General features: G+C 45.5%; 1 protein-coding gene across 2 annotated transcripts in view; it reads left to right on the plus strand.

Moving 5' to 3' along the window:
• The first annotated feature begins 6,745 nt into the window (after nt 1-6,745).
• The window catches only part of TOLLIP (toll interacting protein), a 57,948-nt gene continuing 44,983 nt past the window's right edge, over nt 6,746-19,710 (plus strand). For both annotated transcript variants that reach the window (XM_088454564.1, XM_088454566.1), the window contains exon 1: nt 6,746-6,885. In XM_088454564.1, the coding sequence (XP_088310690.1) occupies nt 6,853-6,885 (33 nt within the window). In that variant the 5' untranslated portion in view covers nt 6,746-6,852. The remainder of the gene's footprint in view (nt 6,886-19,710) is intronic.

Genomic DNA, 19,710 nt, shown 5'->3' on the forward strand with positions numbered 1-19,710 from the left:
CTTCTCCCGGGGAGGACAATCAAAAGGCAGGCAACCATGCTCCATATGTCTTCTGTTTGTCTCCTCCAGTTTATATAATATGCTCCGTAAGCAAGGCCCTCCTCCCTCCTGTTCTCATTACCTACTTCTCTTGCACACCAAGTACACTCTACACCTCCTCCTTGGGCTTTCTGCACCCTGAACTCCACTCCTCCTGTGTTTTCATTTCTTCAGACAACCTAGACCTTCTACTGTATATGCACCCACGCTAATAGCTACAGGTTTCAGCTTATGCTGAATATTTCCATTGCACCCCTTGCATCAGTGTTGAGATTTGTAGTGCTATTTGTTACTTGTCTACTGTATTGTACTGTACTGTCTTAATATTTTGTTATTTTATCCTCAGTACAGTGCTGCGGACCACTTGTGGTGCCCTTTAAATAAAGTTTATTATTAATAATAGTAATAATAATAGTGCTGAGAAGGCACCAAGTTGTGCATTGGGGGCATATGGTAATTAATAGTCTATTTTGGTTACAGTTTTTTTACATCTCCTGCTGCATCTGTGGTTCCAGCGCTGTGACCGAGGACGCAGCCAAGAATCTCCATCGTGAGGCTAGAATTCTGCGTCCATGGACACAGGTCCTGGCCTTGCCACCCCCGTTTCTGGGAACACAAGCCATCTGCCCCCGCACCGCCCCGTAAATGCCTCTGCCTGTCAATCAGACAGAAACATACAGGGGCTTGCGTGCAATAATTGGGAATCTGCATTCAGCAGTGCACTTGTACCATGGCTGTGTACCATAGTTATTGAATCAGAACAGGGAATTACACTGTGGTTGCCCGGTTCTGACTGCAGGAACAGGCACCCAACACAGGGCCTGATTAATCAGATGACGGAAATGCATAGCTGCACACAAGTGGCTTTGCAATTCCGTCCTGCAAAATTTGCAAATGCAGCAGGAGGTGTTTGACACCTCCTTGCTGCATCAGGCGGCAGTAGCTGAAGCCTGATGCAGCAAGGAGGCCTTAGCGGGTTCTGTCAGCCTGCGAGGCCAAAAAGTCTGCATCCATGGATGCAGATCATGGCCTTGCCACTCCCGGTAAATGGGCATGACACGCCCCCGTTTTCAGGAAGGCAGGCTGTCCCTGCACCACCCCGCAAATGACTGCCTATCAATCAAGCAGAGGCATACGGGATCCTGCATGCGCAGATTCCCGATAATCAGGTCCACAGTCAATGCCCTGTTCTTGGTGCCATAATGCACTTATGGATTCACCAATCTCTAGCCCTGCCTTTTTCTCATACTTGCCTACCCTCCCGATTTGGCCGAGAGCCTCCCGAAATCGAGTGCCGCTCCCGACCCCCCGGAAAGGCAGACAAGCCTCCTGGCAGCCGTCGACCCCTCCTGTTCCCCGTGATTATATAAGAATCGCCCGCAGTGGGAAGGGGAGGGGGGCAGTGGCGTGCTCCGCCCACAACTGCTGGCCATGCCTCCAATTTTGCCGATCTGGCTGCCCCCTCCCAGAAGTGGCAGCCAGAATGCTGGCATCTCTGCCTTTTCTGGTGCTATAACAGACTCCAAATGCTGTAGCTGATCTATGGGCTTGATTCAGAGATGGATGGTATTGCACAGGCGCTCACAAGCGGATGTGCAATGCCATCCATCTAAAATGCTTATGCTGCAGGATGTGTCTAATGAGAAGAGACGCCTCCTATCAGCATGGTTACGATGTCCCCCGGAATTGGCCACATGAGTAAGCTCTCCTCTGTGGCCAATTCCGGGGGAATTGGCCACACGACCCCGTTTCCGGGAATGCATGCCGTCTCCGCCCCTGCACCCCCCCCAAACGCTTCTGCCTTTCAGTCAGGCAGAGGCTTGGGGGAACTGTGTGTCTCATTCAGACCCACTCACAAGCGCCTATGCGCTCGCAAGCAGGTTGATGTTGAGGCCCTGTGCACGCACAGCGGCCGCACTGTGCGTGCGCAAGCCCCGGAGCGAGAGAGAAATTCTCTCGCTCCGGGGCTCACTACAGAAGGGGCGGCTGTCGATGGTGATCGACAGCTCGCACCGTTTTGTAGGCGGGGTGGTTGGCCAAATGGAGGGGTTCCCGACGGAATGCCTGCCGTTTGGGGGCGGCCCCGCTGACATCACTCGTGATGTCAGTGGTGAGCTTCCAGCTCTAATAGAGCCGAAAGCTCACTGGGGCTTGCGGTAGATGAGACCCTACCACAAGGGTCTCGTCGCAAGCCCCAATGGTCGCGATGGTCTCATCGCGACCATCAACCTGGCAGCCTGCTAAAGCTGTGGGTGGTCACCCATAGCCTAGCGAGCGGCCAGGAGGCTCATGTTTTCCTCATTTTGCAAGCAGCTCTGAATGAGGTCCCGTGTGCGAGATTCTACACATGTGTACATCTCTGAATCAGGGCCCATGTTAGGAGATGGAATAAGCAAAACCGTTGTCCTGTGGACTGCAGAAACCATTCCTGGTCCACAAATGAGACAATTTACACTGTTTGTCCTGCTGGGTGCTGGAATATGTGCATTTTTTTTATTTTCAAATGTTATTTACAGTATCTGTTTGAAATATTGTTTTAAATTAAAAAAAAAACCACAACAGCTATATACGTATTTAGGGCCAGCAACTACAAATGCCAGATCCATACATAGTTAGCGACTTAGCCAGTTTTCTCTCTGGGTGAACTCAGGGTCTGATTCAGAGCCGGACGCTATTTGCGCTTGCTCGTTCAGAAAAAGGGGCTGGCTATTTAAATGAAACGTTCGCTCTTTGCGGTCTGTTCACGCCTCTATGTCTGAACGAGCAAACAAAACATGCGAACGTAATTTTGAAAAAAAACGCCCCCTGGCCGCTCGCATCATACGTCATGTCCGCTATTTATTAGATTAATCGAGTTCATCGAAAGGCGTCTGAACTGCTCGCTATTCTTGTGGTTGGTTTTTCCTACCACAATCATGCGAGCAGTTCTGACTATAAAACAACCAAGTGACGTGGTCAATGACGCTGCTTTGTTAATTATGCACACCCTTAAAACGCCCGTTTTGACCTTTAAGCACGCCTGCGTTCGGATCTCCACTCCCCGTTTTCAAGCACCTTCCCCTGTTACCACCCACAAACGCCTCATTCTGTCACTCAAAATAGCAGGCATTCGCTATTTAGCGAGCACACGATTTTCGTCCGCACTGACTGGTTCGCGCATGCGTATTAAAATCCGTACGCATGCGCAGTTGTGCGAACATCGGTAGGAACGAACGAGCGGCCGCTTACGAGCGGCTCTGAATCAGGCCCTCAAGCCCACCGAGATGAAGATAGGGACATCGGAAACCAATTGATAGCATCCATCGATGTTTCCGATCTGATGGAAATACTTTTTCCATCGAATTGTGTTTTTTTTTAATTGTTGCCAGCCATCGTACGCAACTTTCCAATGCCCACCTGATGGCTGACAGACTTCTATGCATCTGTGGACACACCAGCTCACCCTATGTGCGCGCAAAGCTCTGACTGCTACTGTGCACATAGTAACCATCGATGGTTAAACAATCTAATGATTTGATGCGATGGCTAGTAGCCATTCCATTACTTGATTTGATGCTGCACTTCCGATGTCCATCCCTAGATGAAGATGACCACTCCGGGGTTGGGTTCTTTAAGTAATTAGACTCCACCCTCATGACTGCAAAATGTAGCGAATCGCGGGTCCGCAAAGAGGAGGTGGAGCTAAATTTATGCAAATTGCATCATATTGTTCCCACCCCCTCCTTACAGACCCACGATGAAGGTATTATGGACCTGATTCAGACCTGGACGCTATTTGCAGCCGCTCGCTGGCTAAAAGGGGCCGGCTATTTAAATTGTGTTCTCGCACTACGTTGCGTAAAGCCGCCCACTATGTAATAGCGAGCGGCCGCACTATGTGCTCGCACCTGTATAAAGATGCCCCTTTGCCACTCGCAACACACGTCATCTCCGGCAGTTGTAGGATTAATCGGGAACATCGAGAGCCATCGGAGCTGCTCGCAGCGCTTGTGGTAGCCTTTTCTCACCACAACATTGCGAGCAGTTCAGGCTAAAATACAACCCAGTCACGTGTGTAATGACACTACTTTGCTAATTATGCACACCCATTAAACACCGTTCTGACGGTTCGGCACACCTGCGTTCGCACATGCACACCCCGATTTACAAGCACCTTCCCCTGTTACTACCCACAAACGGCACTTTCTGTCACTCAAAATAGTGGCCCGACTGCAGGCTATGGGTGAGCACTTTCCCATCGCAATGCCCTATGTCCCCAATTTGCCCACTTAGCTGTAGGTGCTCATCCACTAGACCAGTGATTCTCAAACTTGGACCTCAGCACCCCACACAGGCCATGTTTTCCAGGTTACCTAGTAGGTGCACAGGTGTATTCATTACTCACTGACACATTTAAAAAAAAAAATTCAAGTGGAGCTAATTATTTCACTTGTGATTCTAAGGCGGCCCATACACAGTAAGATTTTTTAGACGATGTGCACGATTTCGATCGATCGCAACGATCAATCGTGCACATCGTGTGTGGTTTGGCATACTGTACGACGGCGATGCGCGTCCCCGCCGTCGTACATCGGCATCGTAGATCTTATGGAAAAACCATAAGATCTGCAATCCGTCATACTGTTAAATAGGTAACCGAAGCATCTTGTAAGATGCATCGATTACCATTCACAGCAGCATGCGATGCATCGGGCTGAATTTGAAAACGTACCGAGGTGTTGTACGTTTTCAAATCGCCCCGTGTATGGCCCGCATAAGAGGAGACCTGGAAAATATGCACTGTTGGGGTCCTGGGGACCGAGTTTGAGAACCTGTGCACTAGACGATTAAGTTGAGCAATTGAACAATAACGATATCGTTCATAAATTGTTTGCAAAAATGTCTAAAACGACCAGCGATGTGCGCTCCCGCTGGTCGTTTAGACATCTATCATCGTGCAAACATGCTGGTCAACCTGACGATAACGTCAGGTTCAGCATGTTTGTAGATGATTGATGAGCCTGCACTGAATGACTGCTCGTTCAGTGTAGGCTCATCACAGACTGACAAATGACAGCACGATTACAATGTCATAATCGTGCAGTCGTTTCATATCTTTAAGTGGATGGGCACCTTATGAAGTGGGGGCTGAGGATTTTATTCAGAGGCGGCCGTACGGTCTACGACCGCACGGCCGCCTCGATGTTTTGCCGGCTCCCTCGTGCGCATGCGTGAGACCCGTTACGACCGACGGGGCGAGCTGTCGATGTTGATTGACAGCTCGCCCCGTTTGGAAGGCGGGCCGGGGGGGTGGCAGCCCAAACGGAGGCGTTCCCGTGGGAACGCCTGCCGTTTGGGGGAGGCCCCACTGACATCACTAGTGATGTCAGTGGAGAGCTTCCGGCTCTGACAGAGCCAGAAGCTCTCCGGGGCTTACGACAAGTGAGACCCTACCCTAGGGTCTCGTCGTAAGCCCCGATGGTCGCGATGGTCAATGACCATCGCGACCATCAACCGAGCGGTCGTTAGAGCTGTGGGTGTTAACCCACAGCCTAACGACCGCAACAGAGGCGGGCGGTCAGGATGCAAGTGGCCGCCCAGTTTCTGAGCGACCGCTTGTATCCTCCGACCGCCTCTGAATGAGGCCCTGAATGTGGGAGATCCAGCCACTCTTCTAAGCATCCTGGGAACTACCTGAAAAATCTTGAGTCTCCTGGACTGTCTGGGAGAGTAGCAGAAGCACAGAAAATCTTGGGTCTACAGGAAACACTGTACCCATGCTAAAGCCAGATCTACCTACAGAAAACACAAATACATACTAAATACACAGAAAAAGCCAGATCCACAGTAAATTCACGAACACACACACACCTGAATGTTGCCATAACAAATTTACAGAAACAGCCAAATCTGCACTTAAAATGTGGAACAAGCAAGAACCAAACTAAATCTTATATTAAATACACAGAAAAAGCTGCATACTAAATTCACACACAAACACACCTGTTTCACACAGATACCTGTGTAACTACCAGAGCCGTAACTTGACTTTTTGGGTCCCCTGTGCCAGAAAGAGCATTGGCGCCCCTCCTCATTTTTCAAAGGGACATAATGCACCCAAAAAAGGGGAATAGCCTCATGGGGAAGGGCCAGGGAAGAGATAGGGGAGGCCAAGAAATGCTGGGGACGAAATAAGAGGGAGCTACAAGTGAGAATGATAATAAACAGACATTTAACAGGCCCAAACAGCGCCCCCTGACCTGTGGTGCCCTGTGCGATGGCACCAGCCGCACTACCCTAGCTATGGCCCTGGTAACTACTGTTTTCAGGGAACGGTACAGGCAAAATAAAAAGTGAGAATTTACATAACTCACTGCAGGCCCACACATTTCCAAGCACACAACATATATTACTAATGACGGTACTTCTTTTCTGTCTGGTAACTTTACACATACCTATTAAAAAATAATAATAATAAAAAAAATTATATATACATATATATATATATATATATATATATATAAGACATTATATAAAAGATTATTTTAACATTATTGTTACAAATCTGAATACTGTTGCCATGGTGCTGTCAGGCTAGACTACAGGCTTTGATGTCATTGTTGGCGTGTTCATAAAGTTATTCTTGACTTCGACTGCTGGGATCCTGCGCATGCGCGCCAGTTTCTCCAGTACTGCGCCGGCGCTCCAACCCCCCCCTCCCCCCCACCGCCCGGTCAGGTGACTGTGTGACGCAGTGGTGCAGGCAGCAGAGCAGGAAGTGATTGTCCGTGAGAGAGGAGAGAGCAAGTCGGAGACAGGAGCTTCCTCAGGACCATGGCTACCAGTGTCAGCACTCAGCGGGGACCGGTGAGGGAGTGTCATATGCTGAAGGGGAGAGTGGTGCTGGCGGAGCAGGGGCAGGCACCTGGGTGCTGGAATGGAAGCTCAGACTCCTCCAGACTGTAACTCTCCTGGTCCCCAATGCCATGTCCCTCTTCTGGTCTATACATAATAATTTTTAACTACTGTAAGAATACTGCTCGTCTCATGAGCCAATGGGCAAGCGAGCTGTCCTTTTCATCCATGACTCCATATAACCAGGGAAGTTCATTCGCAACTGGGTTTAATCATATGCTAGAAAGTAGATGTGTCATCAATACACATGACAGTGACTATAAGCTGCGCTGTTTTACCCTATAAGCACATGGCTAAAAGCAGACAAGAAGGCTGGAGATAAAACATTAATGTGTTTAATAAAAGTTGCATGTACACCTGCACTAGTCAATAAATTATGGTCATCTGGGTCTGATTATTACATTTTCGGCACTTGAATTTGGAAATTGTGGTTATCAGTCAATGTTCTTTCCCCTTAGTAAGGAAATACTTGAGTTTAAGTTGGTTTAGATCTATATTGTTAGTATTCAGGCTAACAAATGCCATAGAAAGGGGACCATAGAAAGACTTGTCGGATGTAGTTTAAATACTTGTGAGCGTGAAGCCGGGGCCAGAATCCCGACACCAGTCAGTATCCCAGCACCCGCATCCCCACGGTAACTAGTGTGTGTATTATAGATATGAGTATTCATGAATGAAGCGTTCAGGAGGGTCATAAACACTATTGGTTTGTGCAAATGGGAGAAAATTGATCAAATCTTCTGCAACCAATTATTTCATGTTATATTATTGTACTAGACACACTACAGCCGTGGCCAAAAGTTTTGAGGATGACATAAGTATAGGTTTTCACAAAGTTTGCTGCTTCACTGTTCTTAGACCTTTTTGTCAGATGTTACTATGGTATACAGAAGTAAAATTACAAGCATTTCATAAGTGTCAAAGGCTTTTATTGACAATTCCATTAAGTTTATGCAAAGAGTCAATATTTGCAGTGTTGACCCTTCTTTTTCAAGACCTCTGCAATTCGCCCTGGCATGCTGTCAATCAACTTCTGGGCCACATACTGACTGGCCACCCATTCTTGTCTAATCAATGCTTGGCGTTTGTTAGAATTTGTGGGTTTTGTTTGTCCATCCACCTCTCGAGGATTGACCACAAGTTCTCAATGGGATTACGGTCTGGCTTTACAGTAAAGCATTCTGAGACCATTCATGTGTGGGGTTGCTTTTCAGCCAAGGGAGTGGGATCACTCAAATTTTACCTAAGAACACAGCCATGAATAAAGAATGGTACCAACACAGCCTCCAAGAGCAACTTCTCCCAACCATCCATGAACAGTTTGGTGCCAACAATGCCTTTTCCTTTTTTTTTTTTTTTTTTTTTTTTTAATCTTATAATTTTTATTAAGTTTTTTAGACAAACCCAAACAAAATAATAAAAATTGCAATATAATAGTATCGGCAGGCATAAAATTTAGATCACATAATAATAACCAGAAAAAGTGATAAGAATGGAAATAACAGATCGTGGTAGACATAAAAAATATAGACCATAACTATCTCCAAACATACGGATAATGTAACGCGGACCCATAGGCGCCATCTGGGCCCACGTGATTTAAAGCTATATGGGATAGTCTATATAAAACAGACATACTATCGAGACAGTATATAGTGTTCAAAAATATCACATATCAAAATAAAATATACAGTAATCTTTTTTTTAAATAAACACTTCCATGCCCGCCAACATATACATGTAAACAAGCTTAAATATTACATAACCCCTCCAGAAAATCCCAAATCAAACCTCCCTTAAACCCCCCACCTTGTATGACCTAACCCCAACTAGGTATACCTGGATCCCCTAATCCCCTATCCCATTACTAACTAATCTAACCTATCTAAATACCTAAATCCCGCCACCCCCCTCTAAACTTAAAAAAAATAAAACAGGGGCAATAGACTAGATGGCCTTAAGCTAGTGGAAGCCAACCCCAGCTCGCAACAGGCCTCCAGAATACTTAAATAAAAAACCCTTCCCCCCCCTCCGCAAGGAAACCAAAGACAAGGATATAAGGAGTACTTATATATCAGAAATATAACCCCTACTACCTCCCAGCCTAAATAAAACATATACATATAAAGTCACATACATATACGCACATACATATATACATAACTTGCACAGGATAATTGACAGGGGCAATAGACTTAAGTGACCTTACATCAGCAATAATCCGGCTCCCAGGCATAAAAAGAAAAATAATTCCTCCCACAGTGAACCAAAATAAGGTACATTTGAAACATCAGAATATATACTTGTATATCAGTGCGGAAAAATGAAAACTTACAGAAAAGGCATCAAAAGTGCGACAAATATATTAGACTGCAGAGCACTAATCAGGCCAAGCCTGAGATTCTTGCAAAAGAATAAAGAAAAAAGGAATTTCGAACCATCCCACCCAAACACAAACAGAAAAGTACATATACTGAAATGTTGAATTCAGAATCTTCAGCACAACATATGAGGCAAAAATATGGGCTTTTTGGAGAGGCATCACGGATTCGAAGTGCCCAGAAGCTGAGAAATCAACGGCCTGGGATGTATTTTCAACCTCGGCAGTGGTGTCAAATGGTATCGGATATATCATTCTCCAAAACTTGAAAACAGTTGGACTAGCAACAGCAGGATTATCGCCACCCTCCATAGTGGGAATGCATGTCTCTATATCAGCGAACCGTGTCTCAGTATATGGTAAATCATAACGTGGAAAAAGCAGCACCTCGTACAAATTCGCCAGACGAGCCACAAGCCTCTTCTCGGACTCAACAATAGCAGCGAGGAGACGATCCATATTAATCAGAGATGTATGACCACAGAAGGAGATAATATATAAATATCAAATCAGGAGATGAGGATAGTACAAAACTTCCAGGGGACGATCCCTAAGTATAGTATAGGAAGTCTCAGGGGCTAGCAGAAAGGATGATGAGGCAATGGGGAACCAGAGAATAAGCCACAGCAGCAGATCCAGTTATCACACTCCCGCCCTGGAGAGCATAGGAGAAATGTAACAATAGCTGTACCTCCAGCCCAGAGACTGTTACCGACACAGAGCAGCGCTTCAAGATAACGCCCGGAGTCGGGAGCTACGGGACTGTAAAAAACTCACAGAGCTGTAATTTGCCAGGGACAGGATTTGCCACCTATCCAGCTTTCAAAAACACAGACCGGGTGACAGATGTAACCAGCGCTGGAATCAGGAGCCGCATCAGACGCCAGAGCCGGCTCCAAGATGGCGCCCGCAACGATGTGTTACTGAAGGAGAGACTGTCAACGCCTGTATCTCTCCAGCCAAAGAAGATAGGCAGACCGAGGAACTCCCGGAATGTGGAGAGGTAAGTATCCAACAAAAGTTGAGCGTAGGGGTCAAGGCAAATGATCCAGGATACGTGTGACGGATTTTTGGGCCTAGGAGCTATGGATTCAGCCTCCTATCACTAGCTCGTCCAGGCCATGCCCCCAAACAATGCCTTTTCCAGCATGATGGAGCACCTTGCCATAAGGCAAAAGTGATAACTAAGTGGCTCGGGGAACAAAACATCGAAATTTTGAGTCTATGGCCAGGAAACTCCCCAGATCTTAATCCCATTGAGAATTTGTGGTCAATCCTCAAGAGGTGGGTGGACAAACAAACACCCACAAATCCTGACAAACTCCAAGCATTGATTAGGCAAGAATGGGCGGCCATCAGTCAGTATGTGGCCCAGAAGTTGATGGACAGCATGCCAGGGCGAATTGCAGAGGTCTTGAAAAAAAAAGGGTCAACACTGCAAATATTGACACTTTGCATAAACTTAATGTAATTGTCAATAAAAGCCTTTGACACTTATGAAATGCTTGTAATTTTACTTCAGTATACCATAGTAATATCTGACACAAAGGTCTCAAAACACTGAAGCAGCAAACTTTGTGAAAACCAATACTTGTGTCACTCTCAAAACTTTTGACCACGGCTGTACAGTTTCCTAACTGATGAAAGAAAGCTCTTATTTGTTTGTTTTTTTTGTGGATGATTCGACCTTTTCGTTTATATAAATTTTGTCATGTGATATGTTGTATTTAAAAAAGATCAAATGAATTATCTAATCCTGGTGTGTGTATATATATGTCTCTACATTATATGTATGTATGTGTGTATATATATATATTTCTCTCAGGAAAAGTATATTGCGCAATGAGTCACATTACTTCATCCAGAAAACAATCCATTAATCACTTACAAAGTGCTTCTCCCTTTTGTAGCCTCACCCAGCTGGGCAATTCTGTAAGTATTAAGGAGGTAGAAGCAGTGGCGCACAATAGCGATGTGTGTAAACTCTTTAGGGTGATTCTTTGTGTGACGCACGGGACATTTGTATACATTCAAGCATGTGAACTTTGTCTATACCACAATTATTTTTTTTCCTGGTGTCCAGGTCTTAAGTAGTTTGTTTGTAGAAAATATACATTTTCACTACAGTAAACCGTTCCTTCTGGAATTTTTAAAAACTCTACAGTTGAAATAGTATTATTGTATCAGTTTGGTTAGATTTAAGTTTATTATGCTTTTTGCCACTCCGTATGGTGGCTTGGTTATTTTTATTACTTGCAGTTGTCAGTTATATTCATTAAGTAATTTTGCCACTAATAAAAATCACTCCACAGACAACCATTTAATGAACATATTTATTTGTGTTGAGGCTTTGGCTACAATACACATTGGCGTTAAACCTCTTAATACAAGTTAAGCATGTGAAATTAAATCAGATGGTACTTATTTATGTGAGTGACAGTTGTAGTGTATTATTTTTGCCTCTTTTTATTTTGTTTCTGGGCATCTGATGCTTTCAACGTAATTAATAATTGCACATTCATCCTAAAGAGGGGCGTCTTAAGAGAGGAGGGGGTCCGTGCGTACTCCCCGCGCGGGGCCCCCACCTCTCTCCCCGGTGGCCGGTAGCCGACTGACGCAGATGGCCAGCCACCGGAGCATTAGTAGACTCCGGGCACTAGAGTGTGCCCGGAGTTTACTGCGCATGCGCAGAACACTGGATTAATGGCCGCGGTGGCCATTTTCCGGTGTTCTGAGCAGCGCTGACACGACGAGGGACCACGGACAAGTGAGTTAAAAAATGTGTGCGGGGCCACTCTAAAATGTTTCTTATCCCCAGCTTCTTCCATTGCAAACACCAGAAGCTTGATCCTTGCAGGCACTGTCATCTTAACCTGCTAAGCCCTCCTTTTACCTCTATATGCACGCTAGACGCAACAGTTGGGAAATTCTTAGCAAGCTTGTGTCATGTCTAGAAATTTTAGTTGGTAAAACATTGACCCAAGGGGGATGATGCAATTGTTTTATCGTACCCGATCTCCCGTCTAAAGTGACAGGAGATCGCGGGCCATATTAAACTGTTTTTAGACTCCCATGCCTTTACGCGCTTGTTGCGACCAAATAAACCCAGTTTAGCCAGGTAAAACAGCTAAACCAAGTCCTGGTTAGCATTCACAAAGCTAGGTCTTTCCCACATTTCTGCTTGCCACCTTCAGGAGGGTACGAACAGTAATGTGTCAAGCCACGGCATTTGCACTGAATGGGTTGAATTGCTCCATCAGGCACCCATTACTCATAGCCGTGGGTTGACGTAATGGAATTGCCCAGAGGAGTCATGTTCAGTGCATCCGGAAAGTATTTGCAGCACTTCACTTTTTCCACATTTTGTTATGTTACAGCCTTATTCCAAAATGGAATACATTCATTTTTGTCCTCAATTCTACACACAATACCCCATAATGACAACGTGTAAATTTTTTTTTTTTAGATTTTTGCTAATTTTATAAAAAAAAAAAAAAAAAAAACTAAGAAATCACATGTACATAAGTATTCACAGCCTTTGCTCGATACTTTGTTGATGCACCTTTGGCAGCAATTACAGCCTCAAGTGTTTTTGAATATGATGCCACAAGCTTGGCACACCTCTCTTTGGGCAGTTTCGCCCATTCCTCTTTGCAGCTCTTCTCAAGCTCCATCAGGTTGGATGGGAAGCGTTGGTGCACAGCCATTTTCAGATCTCTCCAGAGATGTTCAATCGGATTCAAGTTTGGGCTCTGGCTGGACCACTCAATTCATTCAGAGTTGTCCTGAAGCCACTCCTTTGATATCTTGGCTGTGTGCTTAGGGTCGTTGTCCTGCTGAAAGATGAACCGTCGCCCCAGTCTGAGGTCAAGAGTGTTCTGGAGCAGGTTTTCATCCAGGATTTCTCTGTACATTGCTGCATTCATCTTTCCCTCTATCCTGACTAGTCTCCCAGTTCCTGCTGCTGAAAAACATCCCCACAGCATGATGCTGCCACCACCATGCTTCACTGTAGGGATGGTATTGGCCATGTTGATGAGCGGTGCTTGGTTTACTCCAAATATAACGCCTGTCATTGACGCCAAAGAGTTCAATCTTTGTCTCATCAGACCAGAGAAATTTGTTTCTCATGGTCTGAGAGTCCTTCACGCGCATTTTGGCAAACTCCAGGCGGGCTGCCATTTGCTTTTTACTAAGGAGTGGTTTCCGTCTGGCCACTCTACCATACAGGCCTGATTGCTGCAGAGATGGTTGTCCTGCTGGAAGGTTCTACTCTCTCCACAGAGGAATGCTGTAGCTCTGACCGAGTGACCATCGGGTTCTTGCTCACCTCCCTGACTAGGGCCCTTCTCTCACGATCGCTCAGTTTAGATGGCCGGCCAACTCTAGGAAGAGTCCTGGTGGTTCCGAATTTCTTCCATTTACGGATGATGGAGGCCACTGTGCTCATTGGGACCTTCAAAGCAGCAGATATTTTTCTGTACCCTTCCCCAGATTTTTGCCTCGAGACAATCCTGTCTCGGAGGTCTACAGACAATTCCTTGGACTTTATGCTCTGTTTGTGCTCTGACATGCACTGTCAAGTGTGGGACCTTATATAGACAGGTGTATGCCTTTCAAAATCATGTCCAAACAACTGAATTTACCACAGGTAGACTCCAATTAAGCTGTAGGAATATCTCAAGGATGATCAGTGGAAACAGGATGCACCTGAGCTCAATTTTGACCTTCATGGCAAAGGCTGTGAATACTAATGTACATGTGATTTCTTAGTTTTTTTTTTTTTAATTAAATTTGCAAAAATATAAAAAAAAACATGTTGCACGTTGTCATTATTGGGTATTGTATGTAGAATTTTGAGGACAAAAATTTATTTATTCCATTTTGGAATAAGGCTGTAACTTAACAAAATGTGGAAAAAGTGTAGCATTGTGAATACTTTCCAGATGCACTGTAAATAGCATTTCTTGGAAGATTGTACTCCAGAAAATAATAGAACTTGTTTACCTAAATATACAGCTGCATTACCACCTAAGTGATAGAATATTTCAATTGCCATTTTAAAATGGCTGATGCGGGGCGGTTAGCAAGTGAGGAATAATCAGAAGCTGCTGTCTCTGTGGGCACGATTCAATTGTTAATCGCCCCCTGTCTAAAGTGACCAGGAGCTATTCAATTGTTTGCGCGATCAGCCCTACTCTGGTTGTGATGGCTGCATTCTGGTGCCCTAATGCACGGGATTAGCCACGTTAAGTGGCTTTTTCTGTGCTAAGTTTTGGATGCGCTGCAGTTAAGGTGCATCTGGCACTTCCGGACAGCCCCAAAACCCTGGGTCTGCAATAAGTGCAGCCTCAGGGCTGGTCACCCAAACCTTTGAATAGCTCCCGGTTACTTTAGACAGGAGCGATTAAACAATTGAATCTTCCCCTGTGATTGCAACTTCTGACTAGTCCACCCACTCACACACTACCTGCCCTATCTGCAATGGCGCAGATCTCTGGTATCCAGCCCGGCTATCATACAATCCACGGGGCCCCTGAAAATCTACTGTGTGGGGCAGCACCAGGGATACTTGGGAAAGGGCATATCAGTAATAGGTGGTAATGTAGCTTTTAGGAAAAAACGCCTTCAAAGTACACAATTTTATGGGTTGGGTACGGCATCCCGACAGTTAGAATCCTGATGGTCAGAATGCCTGCAGAAGGATCCTGACGGTGAAAATACCTGCGAATATCAGTAAATATTTTCACGCCTATAACCCCCGCGTCACATAGCCTATCCCTAACACCCCCCTTCCTGTAGCCTAACTCTAACCCTCATACTTACCGTTAGAGGTTGTTGGCATTCTGACCCGTTGGGATCCGGCCGCCGTTATAGTGATCATCGGGATTCTGAGTCCCGAGATGCTGACTACATCCCAATTTTATTTGATTAAACCGAATTCAGATTTAGAATTCCTGAGAGAAAAAAAAATTAACATCTTCAAGATGTGGTCAGCCTAATACTAAATATTTAGCTAAATCGAGTTCGACACTGTTCTTATTTGTGAGATGCAAAACTGAATCTTTTTTTAATGAATAATCATCTATTAGTTCTGCTATTTATTGCTGTTAAAGCTTGAGTAGAATACAGTATCTAAAAAGAATGAATGACTGAAATAGATTCCATTGCTGTAATTTTATGTAGACAGTAGAGACTTGAGTTCAATTTAATGGGTCATTTGGTAAAAGTTCTCAAAATCCTTATCTGTTTGATCACTAAAAAGCATTGGTTGTGGAGGAAGGTAAATACATCTGTTGTATGCTTGGATTATAACCGCTTAATGGTATGTAGATACAAAGTCTTGCCTTGAGAGGAGTTTTACGTTCTCTATTGTGGCTTTATCCTTTCCTAATGCCTGCCTTGAAGTCATTGTTCATTTTTTATCAGGTATTCTAATTACGCATATTTTTTTTAGCCTCTAGAATATTGTATTTATTTTGTGTTGATCTATCAATATTGCAGCTCACTTTCTTATATTGGATGGAACAATAATTATAATTTTATTTACATAGTGCTTTTCTCCAATAGGACTCATGGCTGAATAGAAAAGATAACACCCGGCTTCTTTACTTGGTGCAGAGAACTCACAGCAACCAGTCAGATAACAGCGTCCAGCAGCTAATTGTAGTTCTGCTGAGAAAGCTGATATCTGATTAATTCATATGTGCTGTACTCACACCGTGTCATTAAATAATCCCTTGCTTATCCTCCTGGTCTCCGGAGATCACTGTTCTATTTCTGATTTCGGTGGTAATTCTTAACTTTGCAAAGCAATCATAACATCAGATCTCATGTTGCTAGACGCAAATATACAGATGAGCAGCTTTTCCATGCAGAAAAATATATGTACGTGTGTTTTACCGAAATACTATAAAGATCATATAAAATGGACTAATTTAGGATATGCCATGCCTCCAGGAATTGTTTTCTAGGTACCGTATGTTAGAAAGAAGCATTGCAAGATCCATTTATCATTATATATCCAAGGATTAAGGCCTAGCCATTGTGAAAGTTAATTGTGTTTAACCAACAAGCAGATATTTTCCAGTCTCATTTTGAGAGGAATACTAAGCTGTACTTGTCCTTAGAATTTTATCTGTCGTCTGTTTCAATTCAAGGGCTATGTACTTTGTGTAACCACAGTTTTTACTTCGTTCACAGTTTTTCTCTTAAATAACATAATCATGCAAATTAGTGAGTGGATTATTTGTGGGGCTTTTTTCCTCCTGTTCTTGGCAGAAAGTGATAGAAAAAATATCGGTTCGGTTAAACTCGCTAATTTGTAAGATACATTAACAAGTGGAAAAATTTCAAGATGCTGTAATAATGATAATTGTACCGTTTCTTCATAACATTAACAAATTCAAGTGAATTGTGTCATAATTACGGTGTTGTCGCCAACGAAGCGAATAGATTCAGGGGAAATGATCCAATTTAGCTGACTGTACAATGCACAATTTGCCCTGATGTACCATTTACAGATCACTATGAAACCCACAGCTCTGCCCCCAGGCATGCATAGTAAAGCCGAGAAAACAGCTTCCGGAACGTCGGAGACATGTGAGAGCATTGCATATCTCTCGCCAGCATGGAGGAGCTTAGACAGGAAAGAGAAATCTAGTATGCCAGGATTGTTCATGTCACCTGTACATAATGGGGGCAGGCATTTTGTGGGTTTACCTAAAATGAATGAAAATGTTCACTAGGAATTCTTAAGGTGCGTAAACTCTATACGACTCGCAAAAGATGAAATGTCATCAACGATTTCCCTTGAACTCCCCCGGCACTCCAGGACAAACGTTATTGCACAAACTGTGCAATCTGACAAACGATCTGACCAACGACCTTAACGAGATTGCCAGATCTTACTGCATGTAGGTAAGATCTGAGGATACGACAAACGGCCCGTGGACCGCTCATCTTTATAGTTAGTGGACACTGCATGAATTGTTGTTCCGATGCATCGGAAATTGGCCAAATCGTGCAAAATATCTTCTAGAGTGTACGCTCCATTGAATACTCAAACAGTGGCTGACTCTGGGCCTGATTCAGAGCCGAACGCTCTGACTAGAGCGCTTGCTCTGAATCAGGGCCGGCCTAGCTTAAAATGGAGCGGCCTCCTGGCCGCTCGCATAGCTGTGGGTGACCACCCACAGCTTATGCAAGCGGCCAAAAAGATGGTCGCGATGGTCAAGACCATCGCAACCATCGGGCTTGCGACGAGACCCTGCGGTAGGGTCTCGCTGCCGCAAGCCCAGGAGTGCTTTTGGCTCTATCAGAGCCAAAAACACTCCCACTGACATCACTAGTGATGTCAGTGGGGCCGGACCCAGACGGTAGGCGTTTCCATGGGAACGCCTCCGTCTGGTCAGCCACGCCCCCAGCACGCCCACCAAAAGGGGCGTGCTGTCACTCACCATCGACAGCACGCCCCCTTTGGTGCGAGACCCCGAGCTGGGTCTCGCGCATGCGCATTTGCGTAACATCGACCCGCTTGCGAGCGTACAGCCCTCTGTTTCTAGATGGCTCCATCATGTTTTACAATCCTTATGACTTATTCACACAAAAAGTTGTGTGCTTTCCTTATCAGAAGAACTTGGGGAGATAGGCAGATATATGTATGCAATGTCAAACTAATATTGGCATTATTAAGCAGCCTACAAATAGGTAATTAGACTGCACAGCAATAGAACACTACAAACTGTCATATTTTACACTACCAAGCCCATGTTTTTTTAAACTACACAGTCATTCAGTTAGTCAAGCATTCAACCATAGGGAAATGTGTACTAATGTGAAGGATTTAGACCACTGCAACTTTAAATTGATGAATGCTCATTAAGCGCAATAGATTTGTAAGGAGATGGGGGTCGAATCCCCACAAGGTTTGAGTAGTCAAATATATAATATATATAAAGTAGATAACAAGTAATCGCAGATTAGTACCCTTACCAGGGGCTGACTGGCAACTTTTAGCCTGGGGGGCAAATGCATGCAGGCGGCCCTGGCAGAGGAGTAGCGTGTAGCCAGGGTGCCCGAAAGAATGTGCGTGCCACGGCGCGCCCCCCCCCCCCCTCAGGAGAGGACACCCTTATGCAGGCTTCGAGTAGTGCCCCCAGTAGTGATCCCCCCTATGCAGTGCCCCTTGTGCCCTCAGTAGTAAGCCCCTTATATAGTGCCCCCAGTAGTGGTAACCCTTATACAGTACCCCTTAAATAGTGGCCCCAGTTGTAGTCTTCCCCCTATGCAGTACCCCCACTATTGCCCTTTATATAGAGCCCCCAGCAGTGGTCCCTCCCCCCTATGTAGTGCCCCTAGTAGTAGTCCCCCCCCCCCCCCCAGTAGTAGTACCCCCCTTGTAGTGCCCCCAGTAGTAGTCCCCCCCCTTGTAGTGCCCCCAGTAGTAGTAGTCCCCCCCCCTTGTAATGCCCCCAGTAGTAGTCCCCCCCTTTGTAGTTCCCCCAGTAGTGGTCTCCTCCTTATAGTGCCCCCAGTAGTGGTCTCCTCCTTATAGTGCCAGACCCCCCGCAGTAGACACACATAATGTAAAAAAAAAATAAACACTTACACGGCAGTAAGTAAAATAAACACGGGACCAGGAGCTCCTGCTCCTGGTCCCGCCGCCGAGATCAGCTCCTCCGTCCGCCGCTTTGCATTATGGGAGTGCGTCACTCCCATTACTCACTGCGGGAGCTGGAAGATGTCTGACTCTCATCAGCTGCTAAAGCAAACACACAGCTGCCGGCTCCGGCGGCTGTGTGTTTGTGCTGTGTAGCGCTGACCGAACTCCGTCCGGTCAGCGCTACACACGCGGTGCAGTCTGTGTCACAGTGACACAGACTGCCCGCGGCCCGCATGACGCTGTGGCCCGGGGGGCACATGGCACCCTGCCCCCCGGCCCAGCCCGCCACTGACCCTTACCTCAGTTTCAATGTTGTAATAAGGCAGCAGAGACCCACCAGAGAAAGTTATGCCCACTCCTCCACATAACTGCTGTTTAAAGCTTGCCACCTGATACAGTGGAGGCAGGCGTATTGTGACTAATATGTATGAGCACCTAGTGGAGTAACCACATATTTCTGATTAGTACAGATGTGTCCTCATACGGTCTCAGTCATCTAGACTTAATACACCATGTGGTTCGAGTGAGCAGCCAGGTCCCGTGCAACTCTGGTAGCGCTGGACGTCTTTTGCATCCTTTGCCGCAATGTGGTCAGACTAGGACACACCAGGAGACCTCACTGATTAAGTTGATATGCAAGACTTGTATGTCTGTGTGCGACTGAGTCTGTATAAGAAGCACAATGGAACTTGGCGTGCACCGTACCACTTCATATATAGATTTAGAGGCTGAG

Source organism: Taudactylus pleione, unplaced genomic scaffold (assembly GCF_031769625.1).
Source record: "Taudactylus pleione unplaced genomic scaffold, aTauple2 ptg000619l, whole genome shotgun sequence".
NCBI classification, from domain to species: Eukaryota; Metazoa; Chordata; class Amphibia; order Anura; family Myobatrachidae; genus Taudactylus; species Taudactylus pleione.